At 43.8% G+C, this 19,927-nt stretch overlaps 3 protein-coding genes across 3 annotated transcripts; all 3 read right to left on the bottom strand.

The window, feature by feature from the left end:
* Positions 1 to 347: 347 nt before the first annotated feature.
* rnf212 (ring finger protein 212) lies at positions 348 to 5,876 on the bottom strand (the record flags this gene model as incomplete). The annotated part of the gene is made up of 12 exons (XM_079744297.1): positions 348 to 501; positions 747 to 816; positions 1,690 to 1,738; positions 2,058 to 2,100; positions 3,532 to 3,592; positions 3,941 to 4,005; positions 4,323 to 4,376; positions 4,467 to 4,525; positions 4,916 to 4,972; positions 5,288 to 5,362; positions 5,568 to 5,629; positions 5,768 to 5,876. 12 exons carry the CDS (start codon positions 5,874 to 5,876, stop codon positions 348 to 350), a joined length of 858 nt encoding a protein of 285 aa, XP_079600423.1.
* An 842-nt stretch (positions 5,877 to 6,718) lies between these two features.
* Positions 6,719 to 8,916, bottom strand: LOC307081895 (transmembrane emp24 domain-containing protein 11; the record flags this gene model as incomplete). Its single annotated transcript, XM_079745266.1, has 5 exons — positions 6,719 to 6,868; positions 7,031 to 7,177; positions 7,614 to 7,739; positions 8,417 to 8,508; positions 8,781 to 8,916. 5 exons carry the CDS (start codon positions 8,914 to 8,916, stop codon positions 6,719 to 6,721), a joined length of 651 nt encoding a protein of 216 aa, XP_079601392.1.
* Positions 8,917 to 10,640: 1,724 nt separating this feature from the next.
* On the bottom strand, positions 10,641 to 16,635 carry spon2b (spondin 2b, extracellular matrix protein; the record flags this gene model as incomplete). Its single annotated transcript, XM_079744348.1, has 5 exons — positions 10,641 to 10,819; positions 13,663 to 13,849; positions 14,365 to 14,556; positions 15,686 to 15,909; positions 16,422 to 16,635. The coding sequence occupies 5 exons, from the start codon at positions 16,633 to 16,635 to the stop codon at positions 10,641 to 10,643; spliced, it is 996 nt and encodes a 331-aa protein (XP_079600474.1).
* Positions 16,636 to 19,927: the final 3,292 nt, after the last annotated feature.

Here is a 19,927-nt window from a genome sequence, read left to right on the forward strand (position 1 = left end):
ATTTGATGACGCTGTGCTCAGTCAGCAGCAAGTAGAACCAACAAGACAGCGGGCAACCTGCCGGGTTAATGACCTCCTCCCAGCCAATCAGAATCAAGCATTCTTAAAAGAAGTAGAATAATATGTAATATTCACCCTTCACAATAAAAGCCCCCAACCATGTGCACAGAACAAAAATTCAGATCCATATTTATTTATTTGACATTTCCTGACAGGACATGGAACTCAAACTCAGTATAGTATATCTGACAGCATTCTGCATTACCGATTCGAACCTCGAACCACATCTTTAAAATCCTAATCAATTACAGTAACAGAAAAAAAAAATATTTTGATCTACATTTTATTTAGGGCTGTGTGTGGGCAGGGCTAACGTGGCGGCAGTTCAGGGAGGATGAAGAGGATCTGAATGAGGAGGAGGTTTTGAAGATGGGGGACGCCCACCCCGAGCTCTGCCCATATGATGACACCTCTGCTGTCGCCATGGCTCCCTGGAGACGACTGAGGATAAAGCAGAACGGGGTTGAACACCAAAAAGGAAGAATAGCAGAGTCTATACCACAGTAGAAGAGATAGAGTGGCGAATGTCGAGACCCTTTCGAAATATAGCACTACAAAACACTTTAACCAAACTTTAAGTAACACACATTTAATTGCTTGAAAAAAAATATATAGCTATTTGGCTTACATTCATCGTTAAGATTTATAAATTATAAGATAGACATGTGTTTAGGATGATCCGTTACCTGACTGAAGCTGAACGCATTGACTGGTTAGCCAGTGTGATCTGATTGGATGATCGGTGAGGGATTGTACCTGACCAATGAGAACAGACAAACACAATCCACCTTTATTTGGGATGTGTGTGTCACAGAAGTACAGGACAGTAATACAGTAGGAATAATTTAATTGAGGACATCATTTTCATCTGTTTTACGGATTATGATGCAGACATTCACAGAAGAGGGATGTTGGAGGTGTTTTAAAAAAGATTTTAAGTATTTGTTTCTAGTATATGTTTTTATTGCGGAAGTGCTGGCTAGGAGGCCGACAAACTGAAGCTATTTAAGAGCAGTCAGGAAATGTAATACAATACATTTCCAGATGATCTAGGAGATGATTAATAAATAAGCCAACACAAAGACATAAGTTGACACCTTCCTGGTCCCATTATTAGCAGTGTGAACAAAGCCAAATGTTACGTGTGAAAGCAGTTAACCCCTACCTCCTCTGTCAACTGCTAATCATTTCTTATGCCTGAATGTTTACCGAAAACACATGCACTTAAACCCCCATAATGTGCACGTTACAAATCAATCACATGCCTCAGAAAGGACCAGATAGAGAGTTATGGGGAAAACATAGACATGAGGAAAACATCTGGATTAATTTACAAGGTGACCTCAAAGTCAGTGGCCTATGACAGGGTCATGAGGATACGATAAATTAAACCCTAGCTGGCACCAACTTGGTTCCCTTGTCTCTATATGACCAACTACATAAACATTGTGTATCGCTAACCATAAATCTACGAGGAATAAGGATTCCCTATAGAGGATGACTTCAGAAAAGAGCATACGGAAAAAGAATGTGTAAATAGTAAAAAATATCCCAGAATGCAAAGCACTCGCAGAAAAGTGAAGTGGTATGTTTTGCAGTGACTGTAAATGTGTGAATGAAACTACTCACCCATGCGGCCGTCTTGTGGAGGGCTGATCAGTGACAGTCTGGTGTCAGGCTGAGAGACAGGAACAGCATTGATAGTAAACACAGTAAATACAATCAATGCAAACGTTCACATGCTAATTTATAGAACAAGATCTGATGAACTTTCAACATCAAATGAATCCCAGGCGTGGACATTTAGACCCTAAATGTCACAGCAAAGTTACAAAACACGAATAACAATAATTTGCTCTTATTTTTGTATTGAATTATGAAAATGAATGATACACAACTGAATCCCAACTGTTTTCTGATAATTGAATGTAGGGTCAGTTTTTCCAATAAGTCTTAATAACTGTGGATGTGTTGAAACGACACAAATCAATTCTTACCTTTTTGAACAGATGTCTTCCATCTGATTCCATGTGGTCCACCCTGAAGGCCACAAATCCACCTCATCAGTCTTGTTTAGTTAATGGGCCTTATTCAACTAGCGACCACCTGGTTCTAACTCAACTCTGCTTCCAGTTCCCCCACCCAGGTAGAAATCTATTTGACACAATTCAGTTCAATTGCGTTGTGGAGGACCTCCTCAGTCTAGATTTATTGAGGCGAAAATCAACTCTTCTTTCAGCACAATAAAATGATGTTTAATATAATGTATATACATATAGTAATCAGATGAACAGTTACAGATTATGGCCATTTGGGCAGGATATTCAGACTCTTAGGCATATCCACCACAGGATTTCTATGTTGGCTGCCTCAGAATTATGTACAGTCATGTTGAGGAGAAACAACAACATTTGATTTGGATATTATCCGGTAAATCAATCACCACTGTGTCGACGTCACATGCAAATTTAAAAAAAAAACATATTCTCAACCGGCACAGCAAGAAAAGTTTGCTTATTCAGGTGTGTGTGTGTGTGTGTGTGTGTGTGTGTGTGTGTGTGTGTGTGTGTCTGGATAGCTAGCTTCAGGGCAAGGTAAAGCAATGCGGCAACTTAAACTAACATAAGCCAGGAGAACTAAAGCCAGGATACTGATTGTTTGCACTGCGAAATACCTCCTCCGCTCACCTCTCCCCCCATTCAACCTCTCTCCCTGTCACTATAACCCTAGCTCTCTTTTTTCTTTTGTATCTCTGTCACAGCTCTGTGCTGTGATAAGGGAGCTTTGGGGCCATTGAGAGAGAGACAAAACGAGCAAGAGAGAGAAAAAAAACGAGCAGAGAGAGAGAGAGAGAGAGAGAGAGAGAGAGAGAGAGAGAGAGAGAGAGAGAGAGAGAGAGAGAGAGAGAGAGAGAGAGAGAGATAGATAGATAGATAGATAGATAGATAGATAGATAGATAGATAGATAGAGAGAGCAAGATGGTTGTAAAAAACAACAGTACATGAAACAAAATCCGCCAAAAAGAGATCGAAGAGCAAAATGGATTACACTGTGAGCGTTGACAGAGAGAGAAGCAAGAGGTTACATTAAATTCCCTTCAACCCATTGCAATTCATACCCTTTGTGGTCATTGTACATACAGGAAGCTATTATATGTTTCTGTAGTGATACCATGTACCACAATCGCATGCATTGTCATGGCCATGCACTTTTTAACTGACCTTGAACTTATTATTAAGCATCGCTTTAAACTGCTGTTCGATTATTAAAGTGCTACACTCACTGTGAAAAGGAACTTTAGCTATATCGAATAACCACAATTAACTAAATACAATATAACAAAGGAAAAATTTCGGCTGTTGGTTGCAACAATAGAGCATAGATCAAATAATGTATGTGACTGACGTCAAATAGAATATTGTAAAATGCTTGTTCTACTACACATATCCAGGAGGGGGCGCTATACTCACAGAGTTGCAGGTGAAGGATGTCGGGACAGGGAGGCCGGGGAGTTGTACGGGATCTGGAGAACTGATCAAGGACAACACCACTCATATGAAAGCAGTCAAAGAAACATTACCTCTTATTCTGTGTTCTCTCTCTCTCTCTCTCTCTCTCTCTCTCTCTCTCTCTCTCTCTCTCTCTCTCTCTCTCTCTCTCTCTCTCTCTCTCTCTCTCTCTCTCTCTCTCTCTCTCTCTCTCTCTCTCTCTCTCTCGAGATTTAGGGTTACATATAGTATATACAGTACTATATATATATAAGGTTACACATATTGTGTATCACATTGCTAAATTAGTGCCTAGCACTACATAATTGACTGAGTTGACCCAGACGTACCTGGTTGAGTCAGTAGGTGGAACCATGAGATGATGACCTACCTGAACTGGACATGCAGGACGTGCGGCAGCCGATACCCATCTGGGACACAGAGGAAGCTGTGGAACTGGATCAGGAACCAGAGACACCGGAGTAAACAAGTCATGAGACACCTTTCACATGGGGTTTAAACAACTAAGAAAGCAGGTTCCTCCATTGATAGGGTTGGTAAGGATAACAAAACACACGCATCCTGTTAGGAGCAGATCGGCCAGCACTGCCACCTAGTGGTAGGTTATCTTTAGACCTATGAATAAACTCAGACACAAAGTAACTTTTGCCACTACCATTATCATTGAACGACAAATATTGAGAGGAACACATCTTGAAATATGACATCCATATTTTGTTAAAATTAAATTCCATTATTCGTATAAAAGTTACCCCTGGTGTTGAAGAGACAGCTTTGAGATGTAGACGCTTTGCTCTTTGAGTTGTCTGTAAATGCAGAGAGAAAGAGCAACAAGGGTTTTTATTGGACTTTAATTAGTAGTAAAACACAATGTGAGATAGAGTGGGCTAGTTTACTTGGACATCTGTTGCATCTCCTGTTTCATCTTCACCAGGGCTTCTTCTAGTTTCTCATTCTGAAGTGGAGAAGGAGGAGGACGTGGAGGAGGAGGATAGAAGGGAGGAGGAGGAGAAGGAGGAGGAGGATAGAAGGGAGGAGGAGGAGGAGAGAAGGAAGGAGGAGGACGTGGAGGAGGAGGATAGAAGGGAGGAGGAGGAGGAGAGAAGGGAGGAGGAGGAGGATAGAAGGGAGGAGGAGGAGGAGGAGAGAAGGGAGGAGGAACAGATTTTATTGCAGAGCGTTGATGGTCCATGAGTTTCAACAATCAAGAGTTTAGCTTTGTTCCTTTAAATTTTTCAATTTATTTCATACTTATAAAATTAATAATCTCAACAGACACAAACCCATACACACACACAACCAGACACCATGATAAATACATGAATCCAAGAAGAGGCTTGCTCACCCTCTGCTGGTAGTGAGCCAGAAGTCTATTCTGGTGTCTGGCCTGGAACAGAAGCACCTGGGGACATGGATTAATGTTGGATTAACCGGTCACTACCGCGGCATCGCTGGGACAAAAACAATGTTTTCAATCAACCATTTTTTGTGCATTTGACAATCTCTATTGTTTAGTAACTTTCCTGCAATGTTATGTTCTTGGCAGACTAAAAATGACATGACAATCCACTTGAATAGTGTGTCAGTTAGTTAATAACATAAACATTGTAAAAACATCCAGATTGGATAAATCATTATGATTTATTCTAGCTGTTAAATAAACATGTGAAAACTCTCATCAATACTGTTAGTGTATTTTGAGGTAATTCAGTCTAACCTTGCTGATCTCTTTTAAGTATTTGGTTGTCACGACATTGACGTCAGAAAACAGAGCCTTCACCTCACACGTGCTCTGTTAAAACAAACCCAACATTACAGCTCATCATCGCCATGTTACCAACAACATGACTGTCTTTATTAATTAGTTCAGTTGGAATGATCATTTGAGTGAAGCTATGTGTGTTAAAAATGCAAAGACAAAAATACTTGACTGTAGAAAATATACTGGCTAATCGTTATTGGAAACAAATCAAACAAGTCACAGTTATGGTGCTAACCTTATCTGAGAGAGGAGATACCTGACACGTAGCATTGCATATTAAGCACTCCCCTGGCTTTCCTATAGAGACAAATGTTCAGTTAAATACTCACAGAGATAAAATGCTACGATTAATAAATTGTGATAACATCACGAAAGGACTGACGTTAGCTTAAAATTGTAAGAATGTTCGTTTACAAATGTTTTGTACATGTTTACCTTTCTGAAAACATACATTGCAGATGATATGACCACAGCTGGTGACGGCCAGCAAGCGCTCAGCACTGCTGGCCGTAAAGCAAGAGTTGCAGCAGATCCAGTAGGACATGTTCTGGCGGTGCTTTTAAAATGTGTTCACCTCATCGGGACAGCAGGAGAAAGAAAGCCCGAACCTAGCATGAGCTGCGTGGCTACCTCAGAGGTAAAAGTCTAAGCCAGAGTGGAGTGAAAAACAACTCTCTGCTATCACCAGAACGAACAAAACAAACAATACCAACTATACGAAAATGGTCCGTTTTGTTCTTTTGCGTGATAAAAGCAACAATTTCTTTTTTTGGGGGGGGGGGGGGGGCGGGGGGAACAGGTCGCGTGTTGACCTAAGTTTGTCGCAACTTGACTCAGTGCGAGCCAGGTAACGGCTCTTTCCGGATCACCGGCTGTGTGTGAGTAGCTAGCCTCTGGTTAGTGGATCGTCATTCTTTATTAAGGCGCAGTAGCTCAGCCAGAGATGGTCATCATAGGCCTAGTTAGTATGGATAGATAAACTGATACAGAATGTATGTTCCGTCTTCAGATAAATGCTCGTTTTTGATTTGATTGGCCTGTGTGAATATTGTAAATATAATAACATCACAACCACAGTTAAAATATTATTTTTTCGCTAAATATAAAAAGTTTGGTTTCATACTTTTCTGTATTGTGTTATTAATTAAAAAAAAATAGACCTGTAGGCTGAATATTTTTTATTGATTTGACCCTATAGCATGATGCAAACATGTATACATATTTTTCTTGTGAACACAGAAATGTTAATTTTAAACGATAGGCCTATATAATTTTAATAATAGGTCATTATAATGCAAAAAAAAATGTATTTATTAATTCCAACAGTTAATGCTCATCAAGCATAAAAATCAACATGTGTGATCCTACTAGTATTAAAGGACTTGATCAGATGAGCTTCTTTGCTATGAAGAAGTCTTTGAGTCTGTTCATTTGCCAGAAGCCCACAGAGAGAAGGATGGTTGTCTGCACCACAGCCCACCACAGCACGCTACGGTTGGTGTCCTCGCTGTTTTGACGAAATACCTCTTCTCTTTCCTAAAGGGAACAGCAGAACAGGCTAGAGTGACGAGAATACGTAGTACGTTTTGTCCCTTACAAATAAATGAAGTAGTAAAAGTGCTTCACAATATCATGAGTGCATATATATATTGCTATGCTCTAGCTAGACAGGACAGGTATCATTCATGATATGAATACCCTCTGTTGGTCTTGCTGCCTGGTGATGTACATCATCTGGTCAGTCATATGATTCAGAGACTCCTCCATAGTGTGCAGGTTTTCCTTGGTCTTCTCTGAGCCTCTCTCAATGGGATGTTCTCCCATCTGAACATCCAAATGCAGTTTCTACACACACACACACAAACACACACACACACACACACAGACACACACACACACACTCAAGCACACACGTAACACAAGCACACACAGATACAGTAAGATACATGCACGTATAGGCACGTAGATGAACACGAGGTTGTGGTTGAGGTAACCCTAAATATGTAAGCAGGATCCTACCTTTGCTTGCATTAGGTCATTTTTGTTTGGCACAGGCAGTGATGAGCAAGCCGTTTGTTTGTGTGTGTGTTTTTCTCTGTCTGTGTGTGTCTGACTGATTATGTGTGTATGCCTGTCTGACGTGTCTGTCTATGTGTGTGTCTATCTGTCTGTATGTTTATGTGAGTGCCTGTCCGACTGTGTGTGTGTGTGTGTGTGTGTGTGTGTGTGTGTGTGTGTGTGTGCGTGTGCGTGCGTGCGTGCGTGTGTGTGTGTTTCTCACCAGCCTTTCCTTAGCGAAAACAGAGAAGCTGGTTGAATTGGTGTGGAAGCAGAGGAGGTGCTGTCCGCTGGCGTGAGAGGTGAAGGTGAATTTACCGTGTTTCCCGTAACGCTTGGTCATCAACAACTGCAGACCAGCCACACACCGCACAGACAGGTGACACCATTTATAAATGTTCTGAAACGTATCTCGAGCTCAAAAGCTGGACCATCAACCGGCCATTAGAAGTGGTTGATGAAACGTGATCACCACGTAGTTGGTTTTGTCTGGCTTTAGGGTCATGGGATATAGTGTTGCTCATGTAAATGGTATGTACATTGCGATGGCACCATGCAATGACCGCCTCCATTTTGGTGGCATAAGCACATTGGATGTTAGTTATAATGTCAGGAGTAATGTTTTTAGTAGTCGGAAATTAAATCATTGAAATGATTTTTCATTACAGGGAGACATGGCAAAATTAAGTTTTCATAAGCCTACGTTAAAATATATTTTAACGATTTAGGGTTTTACAGTACTACAACTCTCCTGAGTCCCGAGTATCACCAAAAAAAACAAAAAAAAAACAGAGGTGCTTGTTCAGAAGAGGCCAGGGATTAAGAGGTTTGGATCTAGAGGCAGTACAGCTGGACAGTAGTATGGACAGAGGGTCAGGGGTTAGCTTTATGTGGGTCAGGGGACAGAGAGGGGATTAGAATTAGAGGGTAAGGTAAGGGGATAGAGAGATGGGTCTGGTGAATAGGAACACTTTTCTTAAAGGGTCTCGTTGGTCTGGTGTCTAGCATGTGCTTGGAGTGTGGTACCTCATTGCCAGGGTCTCGCACCGTGGTGGTCATACCCATTTGAGGGAGACCTGAACTCTTCTTCAGATCCCAAGGCTCTAGGAGGAAGTACCCTTATGGGAAGGGGTGCACGTTCACACAAACACACACACACACACACACACACACACACATACACATAAATGATACATACATACACACACGCACACTATTCATACATGTTTCCATGTGCTTAATAATTTTGGGCATTATTTGCAATTGCTATTAAAATTGTTGACTTTATTTTAAATGAGGAAATTAAAAGACTAGCATTATCTAAGTCAGATGAATACTACAATATTTGCTGATGCATTGTTCTCTCTACTTCTCTCTCCCATGGACTCACCTGTCACCAGCGTGCCTTCAGGGATGTCCTCTATTATGCATCTCTCCTCCTGTTCTCCAAGGTCCATAAACATGGCCCCCACCAGCACCAGGTAACTCAGCATGCAGCACGCCACTCCACGCAAACTCATTTTCATCCAAAACTATTATCTACTGAACTACAAAATATATTAATTAAAAGTATTGTTCTCGGCTGATGTATTCCATATGTTTCACATATGTGATCGATGTAGAATTCTTAAATGTTGGGCTGCTGTACAGTTGTTATCTCATAAAGGCTGCTTTGGAAAATGCCAAAGTGTGAGAAAATCCCAGGTGCTGTTGTAGTGACAAGGCATTCTACTGACGATGTGATTGGTCAACTCAGGAGCCTATAGAGTCAGTGATTAAAGGACACTGTTACCCCTCAAACACATTGACCAGCATGAACAGAGTGACGTCACTACTGCATTACTAATTACTATTTTAAGCAGACCCTTTTATCTTTGTATTTTCGGTTGAAAGTCATATGCTTTAAGTGTCTTAGATGGAAGGTTTTCTTTTTAGATGAAAGGTTTTCTAATATCCACAGTCACTTATCTTTAGAGATATTCACTCAAGTAGGTGTCAGCCCTTCTACTTGGGGACCTTCTCCATTTTACAGTTGTACCCTTTATTTTACCCCTCTTCCTTAAACACAAAAGTTATCCTCAAAGCAAAAACCATGCCTCTCCTTTCCTGTTGAACCTGCTCCTCTATTTGAGTCATAATCCTCTTCCATGTCCTTGTTTTATGAACGAAGCCAGGCGGAAGGAGCCTTTAAAAGGGTCTTCCGAATGGCTATTCAATCTGGAACACCCCCGCTCAGCGTCATGCAGTAGCTACTGTATGATGCTGAGCGGGGGTGTTCCAGCCATCTATAAAGCGAGATATCCTGGTCTGTTTTACCCATTGGCTTGCTGTGGTGCAGCTCGCCAGAGAAGAGAAAACTTGTGTTCTACTTGTGTTGCGTCCTTGTGAGTTAGTGAATATGGGATTTGGTTGGATAATAATCATAATGGTTGCTTTTTTATGAGATTTTTCTAATGTGTCATGTGGGCTTAATGCTCACAACAGAGGTTAGAGAGTTTAAATCATTGCTTGTCATCATACTTTGAATACTTGATATCAATACTCATTGCTCTTGTTAGATGTATTTACATTTTATTGACAATAGACACATACACACATATACACAGTTATAAACAGAATTATAATTGACTAATTTACAAAAAGTCACTTGTGATACATCAATAAGCAACAAAAACAAAGGAAAATATGAAATATTGCTGTAATCTTTAAAACTGTACAGTACAGGTTAAAATCCTGTAAATAAATGTGTTCTTTGTCCTGAGGAAAACAACCACAGTCAATTTAAAAACATTTGAAACACTCTAAAAACTGCATAGTAAGAAACCAGTGCGTAGGTTTGATATATATTTGAAATCATATTTCAAATTGTGAAGCACCATATGAGCACCTTATCCTCCTGTGTTAAGACTATAGTTTTGCATTTTTATAAACTTGTCATTGTTTGAGATTCGGGGGAACCAAAATAAGGTGCTTACTAACCACATTCTGCATCCTTTTAAATAGTTCCTGGTACACTAATTTAGTTTTAGGGTTTGAAGGCGTAGTCTTTAGGGTTGGCATTCCCTCAAACATCCATTTTTGATGCACAACAAAGATTCTACCTCTACACTACTTTCAGATGGGAATTCAACGCAGAGCGCTTCCTGTTGTTTCTCACTCTCCCCTTTCCTTTCCTCCCCTTTCTCTGTCTCCTCTCCTTCCGCTTCGTCCTCTCCTTTCTCTCCTTTTCCTCCCTCTGTCCCTGGCCTAGTCATAAGCAGTTATCGGGGGTGCACTTCTTCTCCTCCTCCAGCAGAGGGCAGGCCGTTCCATGGTTGGCCGAGTGCATGAGCACGTAGCGTGTGCGGTGCCTCACGCCCGAGTCTCCGCACTTCCCTTTGCACAAGCCCCACGGAGACCACGGGGACACCTCGCAATCCAGAGGAGTTTCTGCAGAAAAGGGAAGGGATAACTAAATTCAATAATTCTCAAAAAAAAACATTAAGAACCAATTATCCTAAAATGTTACTAATTTTAAAGCCATTATAAGGGCTTAATAATCAATACTTGCAATATAGTATAGAATAATTTAGAAAGGTGTATGTTTATGTTTAGTTGGCTGTCTTTTTCACTTTTCTATTGTTTTATCTCTTAGAATGCTAAAATATTTGGCTAGGATATTGCAATGTAGCAATATCATAGCCATATGTGTATACCTCATATGTGAGTCTTTAGCGTTGCCTAATATAAAATCAAAAACCATTAAAGTACAGTCTGGTAAATGTTAGAATTCCTTAGGTTGCCATTAAGACGTGCTTTCTTGGCAACATTTGGGTCGGTTGAAGGTAAACAGTTGGAGTACATCTGGTTAATTAAAGCTGAATCACCCTTTAAAACCACATCTCTTATCATTAATGTAATGCTGAGCAGCCAAGTCAGCTGCATACACACAATGCACATACACACCACACGCACGCACAAACACCCGCATTCACACACACACACACACACACACACACACACACAAACACACATATTCACACTCACACACACAAGCACACATACACCCAATCATAGCACTGCAACTCTTCCTATCAGCCATTCTTTGCCAAAAAAGCAGTTAGTTTGTAGTTGTTGAAGAAAGCTTTTAAGCTTGTCTGGTATTGTCATAATTTTTCTGTGCGATTTATCTCTGTATCTCTCTCTCTTTCTCCCTCTCCCTCTCTCTCTGTATCTCTCTCTCTTTCTCCCTCTCCCTCTCTCTCTGTGTCTAATCCGGTGCTAGGCCAGGCTCGCTCGCCCACGGTGGGATGATCTTATAAAAACACTGATAGGCATCGCAGACAGCGGCTCGTGGACCAGAGTGGAATAGCAGACGGCGATGGAGGAGCAGGAGGAGGAGGAGGAGAGAAGGAAAGATGAAATGACAGACGGAGGTTTTGACAAGAGGTTAGAGTCGACATCTTCAAGCATGAATGGGCTCAGGTCTACTGTGCAGGTCGCTTTGACCGACAAAGGGATGTTGAATCGTCGAAGGTTAACGTTAGACGCTCTGACTCAAGTTTTGGTTTTTGTAAACAATTGGTACAATAACGCAAGGCATTGTATAAGCGATCTGTGATTAACAAGAAACAAACCCAAAAAACATTTGGTCAATTCAACCACCCTGTCTTCCTTATCCTCGGGGGAGGTCATAAAATATACTGGATGGATCGATGGAGAGAAGAGGGGATGAAACGACAGAGAACTGAAGTCAGGAAGGAAGGGAGGAAGGAGTTTGAAGTGAAGAGAAAATCTGGAGACCCCAACAGTTTTCTTGGCCTCGACATATACATGTCTTGTGTGTGTTTATTGACAGGTAGCCATGGTTACAGACTATGATGGCGTGGCGCGATGTCATGTCGGAATAAAACCATAGTCCACCAATGAATGGCTTTGATTTCCCTTCCCTGTGGTGCTGTCACACGCCTTGCCCACTTTTTCCACCTCAGTCTGCTTATAAAGACTTTATGATGAATAAATAAAAGTAATTTAAATGCCAGTCTTGAAATCCGTTAAGTACTCAGACAGTGCGTCCTTTCTTAAAGGGAATATCAACAGCTAATATGAAGAGAAAATATAATTTGTCACACATGGAAGATTAAGGTTTGCTAGGTTTGTTTAAATTGAATAACTTAGCCATTAAGCTAAGCTATTGAAAAAGGGATTGAATCACTGATGAAGATGAATATTCATATCCAGGATTTCTGTTTGCATATAGGGGCCTACATAGATCTGCATATGCCTCGTCCGAGCTATTGAAATACCTTTTCCATCACCTTTTCCATTGGGATTCTACTGACCCACTGAAGCTGGTGTTAGCAGACTGTTAGCCTTGGGAACAGCTAATGAGCTTATTTAGTCAAACCCAGGGCCCCAGCACATTTTTAGACACAGAAACCTCTGCTTCCTATTCTGGGGGATCTGACCTACTCAGCGAGAGACATGCTGACATATGCAATTTATTAGGAGAAATTTCCAGGGTGTTGAAGTTCCTTTCTTCCCATGTCAATGCCTAAATTGTTCCATGTGAATATGAATACAACCACATGTGCTAAGTGTAGCAGCTTCTTGCACTTCACTTGTTATCTTAGGTGTTGATCCAATCTTTCAAGCATTCAGACTCAATATACCATGTGTTTGGTCCGTCTGAATATATGCTACCCATCTTGACTTAAAACTGAAAGTTCTCATTGTCAATGGCCTACATTTTACGTCGGTTTGATAGAACCGCACATGGGGAATGGCTGAGATGGTCAGCCATTCCTCATGTGCATTCCATCAGTTCAACTTAGCCTAAACCCTAAGCCTACTGCTCCAATCTAACACAAAGTTTTAGAGACAAGCTTATACACTAAATGGTTCGTTATGGTTCCACGTTGACGCAACACAATGCGCTCGTAGTCTCTTCGACGACGCAACGTACATTTTTGTGGGAGGCGCTCATCAGGCCCTTGCGGTGGACGCAGGGAGGGTCCGCAAGGGCGTAAGGGGTCCGTAACCCCCTTGCGTTGCGTCACCGTGGAACCATAACTAAGCCGTTATGCAGCAATGCATTATATGTATTCGCAAATATGGACATTTACTTGATTGACCAGCTTGATACATTATTTCCTCCACATTTAAATATTATGTATTGTCGAAGACAAACCAGTTCCCGTTTCAAACACTCTAGATCTCCCCCGTCCTGTTTGGAGTACAGGTAAGGGGTCAAAACTATTTAATGGCAAATGGCCAGAAGGCTTTGAACTTACTGATGTGCTTCTCTTCAATCTCGTTGTCGGTTGGCAGTTGGTTTGACTGGGTGGGTTCCGCTGGAAAGCTGATGATCTGATTGGTCTTCTTTATCTTGGTCAGCATCACTTTGGCGATGGGTGGGAGGTGCTTCAGGCGTGGGTAGAAAAAGGAGTTGGCAGGGTGGTTGGGGGAGGAGGAGGTGATCTGGGTAGGAGATTAACGATCAGAATCAATGAGGTTCTGGTGGTTTTGGTGGCCATTTTGTCGGCTGTGAAGGACAGGTGACAATATGGGAAGTTTTTGCTGTGCTGGGTGCATTGGGTGAAGCAATTAGAATCAGATGGCATAGCAGTCAATGCATTGTAAAATAAATGCTTATAATACAAGAGTTTATCAATTTAGGCTTAGTGGTTTCAAAGTAATTGCTTCAAAAGAGTGGCTGGTGAATTAAAGGAAAGGAATTAAGGAATTTATGCTAAAAACTGCACAGTTCTTTACTTCTATTAGGACTATAGCCAGCACTGTGATGAATTGACCACCATTGTCAAAGGATTTGTCAACCAGCAATGTAATCTGGAATCTTATGAAGGAGCCTGACCATGTACACACATAGATTGAGAAGCACTTGCTCTAATAACTCCATCAGGTAGACGGTATCAAGTAACCTATACTATATTGTGGCCTGAAGAAGAGTGTGAGATGAAGGTCCCTGGTCTGACCTGCATGACCTTGTCCTGGGGGATGGTCTCATAATTGGGTGAGGAGAAGGTGAAGCCGCTGTCGGTTCCTGCGTCGTAGGGGAAGAGCTCCAATGAAACGTTCTCCTTCCATTGGCCGCCCTCGCAAAGGTCCAGGCTGTCCACGCCCACGAACCAATCAGGGCTGGGGACGACGCGTACCATGAAGGACAGCTAGAGAGTGGGGGAGTCGGAAGATAGTAGAAGAAGGGGGGGGGGGGGGAGTCAGAAGGAAGAGTGAGAGTGAGAGAGATGTTATACTATTTGATAGTTTATTAAGGTCCATCAATTACTTAAAGGACTATGTGTCTTTATGTGTTACTGGGTCAGCAGGTCAAAGGTCACTGTCAAATTCTGGGGACACACTTCACATTGAATCAGGGTCTAGAGTTACTTTCTAGTTCTAAAGTCAGAGGGGATATTAAAAAAGTAAAATCAATATCAGACTAAAATATATTTCGTCAATTGCACTGATTTGGACGTACCAGCAAAAACATTTCTCTAACCGCCTAGGTGGTCGTCCTCCATCCTCTTTATCCTTCCCCTTTCTATCCTTACTGGCATCTGTCTCTCACAACCCACCGCTGAATTTAATGGCCAGCTTATGTTGAGTTCATAAGTTCGGTCAAAACAAGCCAGTTACACAGCAAGGTCCTAGGGGAATGGTTGAGAACAAACCTCACTGCAACAAACCTCACTGCTTGGACAAGCTCCAGAAAACAACATGAAAAGAACTGTCTATATCTTTGTTTTATATTCTAACAACTGATATAATCTGATTTGGATGAACCGTATTAGATACTTATGTATGGTGGAAGATTGGCTCTGGTGAAGGACTTGAAATACTACAGTGTCTCCCAACCTTGTCAAACTGGGATGGGATTGACCTTTCACCTTTGCTTCACCTTTGCTTCACCTTTGCCACATAATCACAAGGGGCATAAATTAGACCCCTGTGTGTGAGAGGGAGAGTTTATTTTTGTCTGTGTTTGTGTGAGTGTGTGTGTGTTTGCATTTTTATGTGTGTGTGTGTGTTTGTCTATGTTTGTGTGAGTCTATGTGCATAGTTGTATGTGTCTGTGTGTGTGTGAAGCATTATTTTATTTTAAGCATGTTTTTTGTATGCGTGTCTGTGTATGTTTGTTTGTCCATGCATGGGTATGTGTGTCTGTGTGTGTGCATGTTTGTGTGTTTGTTTGTGTGTGACGCAACGTCCGTTAGAAGGTCATGTAGGGACATGTCATGCGATGGATTGCGGCGGGACTGAGTAGAAGCAGGTGCTTGTGGGGGGGGCGGGGCTTACATAGGGGTTGCTGGCGAAGACCTCAAACTCAGCACTGGCCTGTCCACTCCCGGCCGTCACGGCGGGCGTGGAGAACACCCCGAGGACGCTCTGGACGCGCTGGCCGGCCGCCTCCACCTCCTTCATCAGCGTCCACGCCTCCCCCTTCTCTGTGAACTCCCGCACGCCGTTACTGGCGAAGTCACCTCGCCGCCACATGTGGTAGTCAACGCTGTGACTCACCCCTGGGGAGGGAGGGGGGGGGGGGAGGATAGGGAAGGGGGGAGAGATAGAGAGAGAGAGAGAGAGAGAGCAGGAGAGAGAGAATAGATGTGGGGAGAGGCCAGAAGGAGAGAGAGAGAGAGAGGGGGGGGGGAGAGGCCAGAAGGAGAGAGAGAGAGAGAGAGAGAGAGAGAGAGAGGGGGAGAAGCCAGAAGGAGAGAGTGAGAGAGAGCAGAGGAGGATCAGGGTTAAACTCTGCCCCGGTGTGGGAGGTGTTGACGTGAGTGTAAGTTCAAGTAGTGGGAATTATTGGCATTTGAAACCGTCGCCTCATCCAATTCTTCTCCTACACAAACACATGGACCGAAACGTGCCAATAAACACACATATACAAATGTATAAAAAGTAACAGATGTTCAATAGAACACCTACGGGAACCTAGAGACTAGACAGTCGCTTTTCATCCAATCATAAAGCAAGGAAATGTTATTTAATCCAGAGCCACCAATAGCAACATTGCTCCCTTGAAACTCACCAATCAGGTTGGACCACTGGGCAGGGGGGCGGTAGATGGGGTACTGCTTGGGGAAGGCGTCTTGGGTCCACTTGCCGGTGAACGTGAGGCTGTAGTGCGCGCTCTCATCAGGCGTGCACGTGGGCGCGTCGGTGGGTAAGGGGATGGGCGTCGCCAGGCATGCCAGGAAACACACACTGATCAGCGACCGTTGGAGAGATGGGAGGACAGCCATGATGGTTTTAGTGGTGGTGGTGGTGGTGGGGGTGAGGGTTCTGGGAGAGGGAGAGGAAAGACCTGATGTTGGGAGAGAGGGGGACATGAAGGGGTTGGGAGGAGGGCAGGAGGGGGGGAGAACGAGTAGAGGGGTGGGGAGGAGGGAGGGAGACGAGGAGTGAGAGTGGGATGAGAGAGGGGGGTGGGACAGAGGGGGTAAGAGAGAGAGGGAGAGAGGGGGTGGGACAGAGGGGGTAAGAGAGAGGGGGAGAGAGGGGGTGGGACAGAGGGGGAGAGAGAGAGAGGGAGAGAGGGGGGTGGGACAGAGGGGGTAAGAGAGAGAGGGAGAGAGGGGGGTGGGACAGAGGGGGAGAGAGAGAGAGGGAGAGAGGGGGGTGGGACAGAGGGGGTAAGAGAGAGAGGGAGAGAGGGGGTGGGACAGAGGGGGTAAGAGAGAGGGGGAGAGAGGGGGTGGGACAGAGGGGGAGAGAGGGGGGTGGGACAGAGGGAGAGAGGGGGGTGGGACAGAGGGGGAGAGAGAGAGAGGGAGAGAGGGGGTGGGACAGAGGGGGTAAGAGAGAGGGGGAGAGAGGGGGTGGGACAGAGGGGGTAAGAGAGAGAGGGAGAGAGGGGGTGGGACAGAGGGGGTAAGAGAGAGAGGGAGAGAGGGGGGTGGGACAGAGGGGGTAAGAGAGAGAGGGAGAGAGGGGGTGGGACAGAGGGGGTAAGAGAGACAGGGTGAGAGGGAACAGTGATGCAATTTTAAGGGGGTCTGTCATCCTTGCTGCACCAGATTTTAATTTATCATTATTGGAAACATGCAGCAGCACACTGATGCCAACACACATTTGTTACAGCACGCTCTCACACCATCAAACTTTCATTTTATCTGATGATTTTGTTTTCAGTCGTTTACGACGGCCTCTGCTAGTCAGCTGTGGAGTCCACACCCAGGAGTGGGCTGCTACCCGGGAGAGAGAACGAGGGAGTACGCAGAAAGCATCTGTCTCCAGCATCAGTATAGAGTTTAACAAGTTGGACTGCAGTCTGGCCAGCACTCACATTTAACAACCTTTCAACTGTTCAACGATCACAGCATGGGACTAAGTGAAATCAAATGAAGATTTCAGGAGTAGGTAGAGGGTTAGTGATTGAGATTATTTGCAGAGAGCAGGGAAGTATAGGGTGCCACCTGCAGCTAATGATACTGCCAAGCAGGTACTTTCACGCTCCAGATAAGAGATAAGGTGCTATCCACACTGCAACTGAAGATAGGAAACATGATTGACCCTAATGTATTTCTTTCCATAGAGTTGTATGGGCATGCACATGAATGTTATGTCATGCTTATGCAGCAGGTTTTTTGTCAGCGGTAAAATAACTCAGTTACAGTCAGCGTCAGCTGTGATGTCATACCTGGCAAGAAATAATAACCAATCGTTTTTCATTGTCAATTGAAAAGAGCCAATCGCGCTCTTCTTCATACAAAGGAGCATATTATAAAGCGATGTCTGCAGAATCAGCACATTGTTTGTACATTAAATTAAATGCAACTCAATAACTAGGATTAGGATAATGATATTGATTGCATTTCAATACATCCTGCGGCATAAGCTAAATATATCTGAACATGTATTTATTTTCACAACATTACGACTCTGGTTTTTCAGAAGTTAATAGTTTCATGCATGCATTCATTCATCCTTCTCTCCTGACACACTCTGCTAATCATGCTGTGGGCTGGACAGGGGAGGTAAAGTGTGAAAAGTCTACTCACTGCTGCGCGCTGGGAGTCCAGATGTGGGAGGGATGGCAACGGAGGAGCAAAGAGGGGAGCAGTGATGAGGAGATGGAGAGGGTGAGGAGGAGCAGAAAGGAGGATCTCTGGCTGTCTGGACGACTGACTGCAACTCCTACAACTCCTCTCTGCTTTTTATGTCAAATAGGAGGCCTCCCCCAAACACAGCCAAGCCCGTCCCCTCCTCTCCTGCTCCCTCTTTCTCCCTTTCTATCCCTCTCTCACTTCCTTCTGTTTCCATCCTCCTCTCCCCAACCTTCTCCTTGCCTCCCCCATGCTCCACGCTCTCGTACCCTCATTTCATTTCCTTTTTCTTTATTTTCTTTCTCCCCCTCTCTTCCTCTAGTCTATCTCTTCTTTCAATCTATCTGCCTCTTCTCATCTTGTCCCCTACGACCCCCCCCCCCCCCCCGTGAAATAAATCCCTGGCGCCATTGCCACCTCCTCTTGTCTCTTCCCCGCTCTCCTCCAACCTCCACACACCCCTCCTCTCTTCCTCTTCCTCCTCCTCCTCCCATTAGATGTGTACTAGCTGATGGATTATTGAGCCCAATCATGTCCAGTGTGTGTGTGTGTGTGTGTGTGTGTGTGGGGGGGGGGGGGGGGGGGGGGGGGGGGGGGGGAGTTGATCTTATGATGAATAACCATACTCGGTTACCCCTACTAGTCCATACACCCCCCCACTATCCCCCTTGGGGCGCTTGATTAAACGGTTATATTGGTTGAATGCACACAGTGACTGCACAATGCAGTCACTGTGTGTTAGATCCCGCGTTATCAAGCACATGTGGGTTGACATGTTTACGAGTGTTGGTTCCAGCGGTGTCATGGCGATTGATTGATTGATTGAGCTAATGTCAACAGGCGAGGCGGTATGCGTAGTATGTCGTAATAATAAACCATTGCTTAGACATGATGCATGCAGATGCACGCAACTGTCGTGGAGGGATTACAGCACGACAACAAAAACAGTAGATTAGTGACCGGGCAACAGCGCAAACAGTTCAGTAATTTTGTTTCTAACAGCAAGGCCGCAGACTAACGGCATGCAGCTGTAGCCCAAGATATATGATCATAGCTATCAACCCCACCCGGATAACCTCTTAGTGTTATCATTTATTTGGCTGTATTTTTCCGACACACAAAGGTACCCCCCTACCAGGAAACCGGACTAACAAGACTGATATTTTGCAAAAGGTCACCTGTTCAACACTCGAACTGCAGGCCTGGACAGTGTTCATTGCTGGCACACAGTTAATGCTGCAAACGTCCTCGCAATACTGGAAAGATTTACTCTTTTTCATCCTTTTTTTTTTAGGTTCTCGTTTGTTTGGTTCTCGTGTTGTGTCTTTCTGTGGCCCTCTCCCGCAGGGGCCCGTTCTCCACCAGTCAGGGGCCCGGTGTGTTTAGACTGTGCCCGGACAGAGGAGGCTGTGTCCCTGCTCCCGGGGTTTTACGGTGTGTGAAATGCGAGCACCACACCTCAGCTGGAAGCCATGACTGGGGGGGGGCG

The sequence above is a fragment of the Pollachius pollachius genome (assembly GCF_949987615.1).
Source record: "Pollachius pollachius genome assembly, chromosome: 10".
NCBI classification, from domain to species: Eukaryota; Metazoa; Chordata; class Actinopteri; order Gadiformes; family Gadidae; genus Pollachius; species Pollachius pollachius.